The 10987-nt window shown below is 52.3% G+C and overlaps 1 protein-coding gene across 5 annotated transcripts in view; it reads right to left on the minus strand.

The window, feature by feature from the left end:
• IQCE (IQ motif containing E) overlaps positions 1–10987 on the minus strand; it is a 45639-nt gene that overhangs the window by 31524 nt on the left and 3128 nt on the right. For 3 of the 5 annotated variants that reach the window (XM_032394102.1, XM_032394101.1, XM_032394104.1), the window contains 5 exons: positions 7804–7851; positions 6351–6396; positions 3117–3245; positions 2417–2551; positions 1440–1510 (listed from right to left, as the gene is read on the minus strand). In XM_032394102.1, coding sequence (XP_032249993.1) covers positions 1440–1510; positions 2417–2551; positions 3117–3245; positions 6351–6396; positions 7804–7851 — 429 coding nt within the window. The remainder of the gene's footprint in view (positions 1–1439; positions 1511–2416; positions 2552–3116; positions 3246–6350; positions 6397–7803; positions 7852–10987) is intronic. The other 2 variants (XM_032394103.1, XM_032394105.1) reach the window with 2 other exon arrangements.

Consider the following 10987-nt stretch of genomic DNA (forward strand, 5'->3'; position numbering starts at 1 on the left):
CCGGGACGGTCTACACCCCGGGACCCTGGCTGAGGGCCGGGCTCCCCAGGACGGTCTACACCCCGGGACCTTGGCTGAGTGCTGGGCGTGGTGTGGAATACTCGCACGGGTACTTTGCTGAACTTTCATAGCTACCCTGTTAAACTGCACCTTTATGGTCCCCATTTTTCAACAGGAAACTGAGGCATCACTTGCCATAGAAAAACGACTCCGATGCTCAAGATCCCAGAGCCACAGAGTCATGGAAATGAAATTCTCTTCTCTCTGCATTTAGAAGCCTAGGCTGATTTTTTCCAGGTGCCTGTGATGGTAAGTTTGAATAAAGTCAGTATAATTTTACCCAGGGACCCACTTCTAGCCCCAGGAAGATCCAAGGGTGCTACTGCAGTGATGATTCAGAGTTCAAAATAAGGGTTCTCCCCACCATACCGCTGATAAGCAGCTGTCCAACATTTGCTCACGATTTCTGAGGACAAGGGAGTATGGGTGCTCGGGCGGTACCTTCACTGCTGGGCCGCTCCCACGGCAGCGCAGTCTCTTGGTTCTACCTGAAATCTGAGCATCTGGTCTGGACTGACACAGAAGGACTGTGTCTTGTACACAGCAGCCTAGACCAGCCTGCTCCTCGCAGGCTCCTCATGATGGCCGTGCCCTGGGGGTGCTGGCTACCCACACCCTGTTTAACCTCTGGTGCCCAGATGGGCCCTGGTCCCCCAGATACGGCTCGGCTGGAGGGGACAGTAGGGCTAGAAAGAGACTAACGTCATGGAAGGGAGTGAACTCTGGCCTGTTCTCTAGGGGCACGAGAATGTGTAAGGGCATGAAAGAGCAGCGTGGCCATAGTGGTTATGGTGAAGGTGACGAGGATGACAGTGATTTATCTCAGTGCAATTCACACTTCAGGGACTGGAGGATAGCACAGGGCAGTAAAAGCAGCCTTGGCCTTGGGAGGCAGATGGCCTTGGTGGACGTCTTCATTCTGCTACTGGTTGAGCTCGGACAGACCACTACCTTGTCTGAGTCTCAAGCGGCTAACAGTGTGCGCTCCCTCACAGACTCCTGTAGAGACCCATCGAGCAAGGGCACGCGGAACGTCCGGGTCACACAGAAGAGACACACAACGACACCAGTGACCTCCCCCGATGCCAAATCTCTGTGCGGAGGGACTGTGAGGTCAAGCCCGTGTCTCCCCTGACGCCCTGCCATGCTGCGGGAGCAGAGCAGAGATGGCGCTGACGCAGGGGCAGGCTTCCCCCGCAGCCGGTACGAGGTGGGCCACCCAGCTTCCAAGGCACCGGGCCGGGCTTCGAACTCGGGCATCCCGCCAAAGCTCATGTTCTTTCCGCGCAGACACGTCAGCACCGACCCTGACCGTCCTACCTGTCCTTGCAGAAGGCTCTCGTTATCCAAAACCAGCAAGGGACAGACAGTAACATTACCTTCTTCAGCTCAATGATCTCGTCATACATGTCTTCCTTCTCTCTGTAGACCAGGGTCCCGGGAACATGACCTAGAGGACGACACACAAACGTCTGAAAAGATCATTGCAACAGCAGAAAGAATTCTTGGCTGTACCTTAAGGAAAACCTGGAAGTTGATAAAATTACCCTTTTTAAAAAAGGAGGATTAAAAAAAAAGGAGCAAAAATACTTCAACATTTTTAGCCTGACCACAATACTTCACCCAAATTAAGGAGACCAAAACTGATGGCAATACAGAAATATAAAGCAGGAGGAAACGGAAAGGTGTGAACACAGGGCTTACTTGCAGGAAAAGGAAAGAAGGGGTCAAAAGGAGAAGTGGTACGTTCAGGTTTTAAATAACAAACAAAACAAAAAGACAAATAAACAATCCCCCTTCCCATGTCGAAACAGTGAAGCATACTCTGGTTTCAGCGTGATACCCAATATATTGAGACTCTAAAACATTCAAGCCTAAAGTAGAACTCGGAGCCAGCCAACACAGGAAGGGGGTCAGCTCAGGGTCACAGCGACAAGGGCCCGCCGTGCTCCCGGCGGAGGTCCACAAGGACGGCAGGAAGAGCCAGGCAGGAAACGTGGATGAAGACCAGGCAGGAAGACAGAGACAGGACAACAGAGCCAGCTTTTCTGGTGAGATGTGGGCTTTTCCTTATTTGCAATTGTTATTTCTAAGACTGTGTATCCGATAGATTTCAGTACGACTCCAAGTTTAGGAAGGTGGGCCCCATGGGAGCCTGGGAAGATGCCACCGTCCACATTAGGAAAGCTACTTTCTAGAAGGGCAGAGTGGACCTGCAGGACCCCTGTCCTCTCTCCATGACCTCGTAGGGACGGAGCCAGCACAGGAAGCTCCAGTCTCACTGAGTCAAAGCAGACCCTGCGCTCTCCCTCCTGCCTTTCCTTATGTGTGGCCTTGTCACCATCACCATGCTCACCATTGCTGGCAGAACGCCTGAGATTTGACCTCTTCATTCTTAAAGCTTCTGTCAGATAGTCGGGCGTGCTGCTGGGGGGGCTGGTCCGTGCATGCTCCAAGGTCAGGTCTGACTTCAGGGCTTGGGTCAGACTTCCTGGTTTGAACGTGCATGGATTTAACACGACAGGTACACACAAACACAACGGGAGGTTTTGCCTCTAATAATCAATCTTCCTGGGCGGAAGAAAGCTTAAGTCAACCAGCAGATAGTGGCAATCAGTGCTTTGCTGATAAATGTTCAATAAGCAGCTCTCAAGAGACAAAGGAAGCCCAGATTGGTAGCATCTGCCTATTTCCCTGGTATAAATATTCCCACCACGTCCAATTTCAAGCTGTCAGTGTGCCATCGACCAGCTCACAAAATTCCTAAAAATGGAACCATTGGCTCGTGCAAGCCGATAGGAGCTGTCTCCAACAGGCCAGGCCAGCCGTGCTGAGACATCCTAAGACTCAAAGGGACACAGCGTCACAGACGCAAACCGTCAGGAACTACACTGCACGTCACGGAAAGGTTACGAGGCTTGATCAGCATCTTTGAGAAGATTAAAAACAATGTCATTCAAATAAGTCATATCACAAACTCTATCTTAAATCACCACCTGCAATTCCTAAAACTCTCCTGTGGAGCAGGAAAGGTCTCTGTCGGAGCGACCACGTACCTTGCTTTGAGCTTCCCAGCCACAGCTTCTGTGGGGTTAAGGACATTCTGTTACCAAGAGGCATGCTTGCTGCCGTCCTCAAAGATCTCCAGGACGCCACTTTTCTCGGCTTAGAGTAATAAGGTGACTCTAGAAAGTCAACATACAGTTTCAGAGGTGCAAGAGATCAATGCCCCCTCAACATAAGTGTCTGAGAGAGACAAGAACAGTACCACAGAATATTCACGAGACTACTGTGACAAAAGTAAAAAACACAGTCATGATATGTATATATACTTACATTTTAAAAAAAATTTTGTTATAAAGACATAACGTAATGGGAAATTTATCTAAAAATGCAAATCCATAATTCCGCCAATATTTGACGTTTTACAATGCGTGTGTAGTTCGACATTGTCGTGGTTATAGTTAACACACAATTTTGTGTCCTCTATACTCGACACTGTAAAAAACTTTTCATTTTGCTACACAGTGACATAAGCAATAATATCAAGAACTTAATATTTTAAAAAATCTAGAAGAGGGGCGCCTGGGTGGCTCAGTCGTTAAGCGTCTGCCTTCGGCTCAGGTCATGATCCCAGGGTCCTGGGATCGAGCCCCACATCGGGCTCCCTGCTCGGCGGGAAGCCTGCTTCTCCCTCTCCCACTCCCCCTGCTGGTGTTCCCTCTCGCTGTGTCTCTCTCTGTCAAATGAATAAAATCTTTAAAAAAAAAAAATCTAGAAAAAAATTACCTTTCCAGGGCATTTTTTATTTTGTTATCAAAACAAGGGAAATGTTTTAAAGTCCTTTTTTAATCTGGAATTTCATCTCTTTAATTATGGAAGATATAGCAAATTTATGTGAAAACTTATTCATAAAACATGCTGATAATTAGCAAAGAAATATCTGTCTAGAGCAGGTCCTAAAAACCTAAGTCTAATATATTTAATTTTTTAAAAATTTCTATGTTTTTTCCATGGCTTCAAAATTTATGAGAAATGTCCCATTATTATTTAGAACAGGAGAATAAAGACTCACTAGACCTGGACGCATTTTTGCTCACTGGGACAGCTGAAGGCCTTCCAAACTTTGTCCATTTAAGTGCTCCCTTATACAGTAAATTAGCAATCAGGGAAACAGCTCCCCAAGTAACATTTCCCTCCTAAATGTATGTGATTCATCAATGAATAGTAAGAATTCCTCAGGAAATGTGCACGCACACAGACCAAAGCAGGAAAGGCAGAAGGAAACGGGCCGGGAAGCACGGTGGTGAGCAGGGAGGCAAGCACCCAGCCCCTGCGCTCTGCAAGCTACAAACCCACGTGGAGCTGGCTTAGGCATTCCAGAGCTACGCTTGTGACGTGAACAGGACACGCAGTCACTGCTGTCACGGCCCAGGAATCCAGACAGAAGCACACCTGCTCAACACATGCTCTGAAAGGCGCGAGGGAAGCGGGCCCCGGAGCTGAGACCTGGCCAGCCAGAGTGAGAGGCAATACCAGCCCAGGCAGAGAAGCACAAGCGCGCGGGGGACAGGACACGCAGGTCAGTGGGGAGCAGGGCACCCATGATCAGTGCCGGTGTAGGATGAGACTCCCCGCCAGGCTGCCAGGAGAAAGCGCAGGGAGACGCCGAGCCACTGAGGTTCAGCAGCCCCCTCAAGTTGTGATTTGGGGGTTCTCACCGTTGTAACTTACATGAAACACAATTCAGATGTTTACAGAAATCAAGATAAAAACTATTTGATTATTACGATTTTAAACACTCGAAATGCTGACTTTCGGTAAGAATAATGAAAGATGTTGTGATATTTACTTTTGGTACCTTGTAGCCACGAAGGACTTAAAACAAAATGGTTCTAAAATAGAAGGTTTAAAACACAAACACCACACTTTTACTTTATATCAATTCTCAGTTTCCTCCATGGAAGGAGAGCAAGGACATCAAAAATCCAAACTGACAGATGCTTTCTCTCTAATGTTTATATTTCTTTGTAATAGAAAACATACTTTCCTTCCTTGGCAGGAATTATCTTTCTAATTATGTTTCTCTTGGGCTAATATGAAAGTCCGTTAGTGTTCTCTGAGTGCATCATACACGTGACACGGTGTGTTTGAAATGTACACGCATGTAAGGAACATAGATACATGCGTAATAAAGTCAGGGATGGCCTCAGGTTTTTGGCGAGCAAAAGGAAGCCAATCCAGGATTTAAACTTTGTCATAACGACATTCCTAAGCATAAAATTCACATGCGGCTAACCAAACCCTAGAGCAATGTCAGAATGGCGGAGAATAAGAGAGGCTGGCTGGCTGTCTAAACGGACCCCATGCACCACGGACTGAACGTTTGTGCGCCCCACAAGTCCTATGCTGAAACCTAACCCCTACTGTGACCGCATGAGGGGGTGAGGCCTGCAGGAGATGGTTAGCTCATGATGGGCGAGGGCCTTCATGATGGGATGAGTGCCCCCATAAAAGGGACCCCACAGAGCTCCCTCATCCCCTCCCCCGTGGGAGATACCACCCAGCGGTGGCTGTCCACAGCACAGTCACGAGAACCCAACCAAGTTGGCACCCTAGTCTTGGACTTCTGGCCTCGAGGACTGTGAGAAGTAACTGTCTGTTGTTCAGAAGGCGCCCAGCTCAGCTCAGCTCAGCCGCCCGGGCAGAAGAGGACCCACCCCTGCAGCCTCGTGCCCGACGGGCAGCCGCCTACTTGTCTACAGCCAAGGATGGTGTCTCCCGGACAGAGCTGCCACCCCTGCTGAGGACGGGGAGCACAGATCCACCCAGCGGACGCAGCCAGGATAAGTCCACAGGAAACCACGACACCTGCCCAGTGTGCCGACGGCAGCTCTGACTCAGGAGGGGATGAGGCCCTCCGGCCGCGGCAGCGTTCCGAAGACACAAGTGGGTTCAAAGGGCGGGGAGCGAGCACAAGAGGCCAGAAACACAGCATCTGCCGGGGGCTCAAGGGACAGTGACTCAGGAGCCTCAGCGCCTCGAGGGCCTCCTCAATCGGGGACTACTGGGGCCACGGGGTAAGGTGGGGACCCCAAGAGCACCAGCTCGCAAGACCCTAACACAAAACGGAGCCCAGCGGTGGAAGTGTTGCATTTCAATGACCCCAAGTATTTGAAGAAGACATTTGTGATCTTTCTCCCAAGACACCAGGGAAGGACAGCTTCTGAGAACCATTTTCTGTGTTAAATTGCAGAAATTTGAGAGATGAGGGGCCTGGTCATACTTACTCGGTGATGTGGGTGGAGGTTTGTGGAAACTTTTCCTTTTTGCTTTCTGAAAGAAAGAAAAACGAGGTAAAGCACGCTGAGCCTTCCGGAGCAGCCCAGCGGCCCCAGTGGTGAAGCTTGGGTATATTCGGGATGGCTCGGAGCAGGTGCAAGGGCAGTGAGAAGGAGATTAACTCAGCAGAGACCTGTGGGCAGTCTGAGCCAAGGAAAAAGCCCATGGCACAGTGGGGCGACCCCAGGAAAGGTGACCGGTGCCGCGCCCTGGCTGAGCCGGGTCCCTGGGAGCCCTGGCGACACTGCGTAAGTGCAGACTGAAGATACCCCACAAATGGCGTATCTGCGACCAGCCCACTGTGCTCATGCCAGCATCTGAAGCACCACGCTGTGCCCGTGCGCGACGGCGGATTCGGCAAGAAGAAACCCTTGTGAATAAGGCACCCGCAAATCCCCCTGGGGAGGGAAGGTGCAGCAGAGGAATGACCCTGTCGTAATCCCGTCCCCGGGGACAACCCAGATGCCAGTGAGTTCTCCTACCCACTACTTACGTGCCCGGGGAAATGACACGTCTTCCATGCCTGTGTTCCTCAACTGCTTCCCACTAGACAGAGAATGCCCCTCACTTCCCTTTTAGCGGAAACAAGGAGTTCTGTGTTGTGCATTTTACCCAGCAGACGGGCTGGATCCCTACTTCAGGGAGCATCTTAGGCCCCTATCCTCGGTGGTGTTGAGGGGGGCATCCCTCACGCTGCAGGGGGTCCCTCATGGCAGACAAGGGGCCCGAGAGGCTCCCCTGAGTGCACAGAGCTGTGGTGGAATGGGGATCTGCTGGTGCCACGTGCCTTCAGGGCTCTGTGTCGAGGTCCGTCGGTAACTCTGCCTGCTGGAGACATGCTGCCTGGGCTCGTCTTTCACCATGTGGCTGGAAGGCTTCATTCTCTACCCAGCACAGCTTCCCACGTGAATGCAGAGAGGCCAAGCTGGGGGCTAGTCTGCCTGGGGACCTGTGCTGTCCACTCTCCCTTCAGGCTAGCTCCTGCATCCCAGGGACCCTGGGGGCCATCCGGCCAGGACATGCAGTGCCAGGGCTGCGGCTGCCAAAGGGTCTCCTATCTCCTCCCGGAGCCCTCTCCTTCCCCTCACGTGTCAGGACTGGGGGCCGGGGGGACCAGAGGGTTGTAGCCAAAACCAGACCCAGGATAGGAGCTTACCGTCTGCCTCAAATATACTCCACTCAGGACTGACACCTGGATACAAGCCTTAAAATTATAACCACAGTCGTTTACATCCAATGAAGGGCTCAAAACTTTTCAGGTGCTGAGAAGCATGTGGAGTTTATATTCCAGCTCTAAGCTCGACATTTGTGGGGAATGACCTGGTGCATGTGTTTCAGTAACATGAGCAAGGGCAAAAGCACGAGCGCGGGGATGAGCGGCTGCCCCCCGACCACACTCACCGTCTCAAAGTCAGAGTCAAAGGTAATCGCAGATAGACTGTCGTCTCCCTGGAAGAAGAGATGCAAACATTGAGATTTTAGGGCACCTGCCTGGCTTCCCCCGGTTACACACAAGGTGGAAAGAGCCACAGCTACGGAGGCTGAGACTCAAGAAACCCAGTCAAAGTAAGCAGGCGGCAGCCAGACGGCTCAGCCCAGCGGAACGAAGGGGTGGGGGACACAGAGCAGACTCTGCCTGCAGGGCTGCTCCGTGTCTGTCCACCTAGCGACACCATTTGCACGGAATCGCTGGGTACTGTTGCTAAAGAAACAGTTCAGGATAAAAGGACTTCGTTTTCCACATTGTTTAAATGTGCTCTCATTCACCTTCACATCAAAGCATGAGGAGTCTGTGGATCCTGATCAGAACAAGCTGAAGTTATTTTTAAAAAAACACACTCATTAAGACATGCATTATTTGGACTCATAAAGCTTCCTGCCCTGGCCCTGTGGGGAGGGGATAAAATCTGTACACGTAATTCCAGAACTAGGATGTCGTTTCTCAAGAGAAGAGTGTTTCCATGTAACTCACCAACTCAAGTTTAAATCCTAAAAAAAGAGACAGAAAGGAGGAACAAAATCTAAATCCTTTCAGACTGTTGTGTTGCTGATTTACGAAGCTGCTGCTGGGAGTTAGGACCGCACGCCCCTCCTGTGAACCGACGATCTGTGTCAGGCTGCTGGGCTCAGCGTACTTCAGCGAGCCGTCCGTGCTGTGGTGGAACCCACTTCCTATCCCAGCGGGACTTGCTGCCTTCTGAAAAGCACACAGATCCTCTGCAGGGCTGAGGATCAGCACTTAAACAATAACACTGCTAGCAGCTTGAAGGTCCACTCGAAACAGGGGCAGCATCCCGTGCCAGCTGTCCGAAACAGAGTCCGGACTAAGGGTGCGGCGTGACGTGGGGCCGGGGAAGGAAGTGTGCTCCGATTAGCAGGATCTTTTACCAGCCACGGACTTAGGTTTTCGATGTCACTGAACAGGTGACGTTTTCAGGGGTAAATAGCACATGCCAATTAGAGAGAGTTTTCCCTGAGCAAAGTGTATGAATACAACGTGCAACATTTAGGAACAGAAGGCAGGGGAAGGCAAGAGCAGAGGAGCGACTGTGGCGACCGCGTCTGGGTGCCCTGGCATCGCAAAGGACGCGCCTGCCAACGGCGGGTGTGAACCTGCTGAAACTACAGAGCAGCAGCAGGTTTCTCTGGTGGACACTCGTCATTACTACTTGTTCCGAATAAAACCCTGAAAACTGTGTGATGACCTGAAGGCTCGACGAGGGAATGAGGTTATGTGTGTGGCAGATAAAACCAAGTGACCTCCCTCTCCAACAGGGGTGCTCGCCCACCACGCCCTCTCCCCAGCCAGTCCCCCCCATGGGCCACCACCTGCGCCCTGCCAGCCACGTCTGGAACCGCAGAGCCGCCGCAGGCCCGCCCCTTCGGTCGGCAGGAGAGAGACCACAGACTGTTCAAAACAGCGAACACACCGATGGCCGGTTCCCTGAGCATGATCCGCGCCGCCGCAGGCTGGCGGGCTACACTGCCCCGGACTGTTGCGAGGCGGGACCCCAGGGACTGCAGGCGGGCGGCAGGGCGGTCTGCGGGCAGAGTCCCGCGAGGCCTGGAGCAGCCCCAGGCCTGCGTGCCAGCTGTGCGACGTGGGTCACGCCACGGACCCTCTCCATCTCAGCTTCCTGGACCACAGAGGACCCATTCCTCTACCAGATTTTTTAAAAGCACCGGAAGTCTACATACACTGGGGGAGAAGACATGGCGTGTCTATATGAGATGCAGGGGCCTATGGGGACTCAGTACATGGTGACAGTGGGGAAGGGTTGCACTATCTGAGAGCCGTCTTCCCGAATGGTGGGGTGAGGAGCTCGGGCAACTGTCTCTTCAACAACCATTGAACACAGAAAGTTACAAAACAATTGTTTGAGGTTTCTGGAAATTGACCTAAAGGCATACAACAATAGAGGCATGCAACAATTCATTCAAGAAAATCTACTAAATGTGGGGAAGAACAGTGGGAGTCCCGGGCACCGCACGCCCCCCAAACTCCATCCCACAGAAACTACTTCAGAGAGACCCGCTCTAGGAGGGTGCAGGCAGGATGGTGGGGAATGGTGGGGGGACGGTTCTGAGAAGTAGGGTGTAAGTAGGCAGGCTAGGAAATCTGGGTCCCGGACTCCCCGATGCTGGCTTGCTTGTAGGGCAGAGGTTCCACGCAGGGAAGGTCCGGCCCAGAAGGCCAGTGCCCCCTCCTGGAGTAGGGGTGTCACTCCAGGAGGGACACACGGCCATCCCTGCTGCACAGAGGTCCTTCCCGGAGGGAGAGGCAGGCCAACAGTTGAGCCCAAGGGGACTGGCTTTATTTTAGCGGGTATGGAGCATCCCCATGCCTCCCTGATTCCAGTGCCAAGTTGAAGACCACGGTGACGTGGTGGGGAGCAATTATAAAGCCCTCCCAGCTCTGCGATCGTTGCAGCAGAAAGCTAACCAGCAGAGCAAGAGGAACTCTAACAGGCCCGGGAGAGCCTTCCTGGGGTCACGGTCAAGTCCGAGGCTCAGGGAGGCTGCCTGCAAGCATCAGACTACACCCACCAGGAGCAGGCTCAGGGTGGACTTGGAAACATTCTCCACACCGCGCCTCGATCAACCAAAGGGCACAAGCTCACGGGCGCTAGGGGCCTTAGCACAACCTTGAACCAAACACTGGTTCAACAAGAAACTCCGATGCAAGAGCAGCTCCCAGGAAGCCAGGCTTAAAGGTAAAGTCACACATCCCTGAAATCTGGGGGGCCGTGTGCACGGCTCAGCTGCCCTCTGGGGAGATGGAGAGGAGAGACCCAAGCTGCCAGTCCTTGGCTGCAAGTGGGCAAAACCGTAAACTCCCGCCATGTGACTGCAGCCTCCAGGCCACACACCACAGACGCACACGTGCATTCCCTGAGCAGGGAATCAGAGGCTGCGCAGCGTGGGGAGATCAACTGCAGGGTCAGTCCAGTCAAGTCACTCAGCAGAGATGAACCACCAAGCAAACCGCATCAGTCCCAGTGATAGGAGGGGAAAAAGTGGAAACACGCCACACATGAACGCGCACACAGGCACACACTGCACACGCACGCACACCACGGATGTA

This window comes from Phoca vitulina, unplaced genomic scaffold, assembly GCF_004348235.1.
Source record: "Phoca vitulina isolate PV1807 unplaced genomic scaffold, GSC_HSeal_1.0 scaffold79, whole genome shotgun sequence".
NCBI classification, from domain to species: Eukaryota; Metazoa; Chordata; class Mammalia; order Carnivora; family Phocidae; genus Phoca; species Phoca vitulina.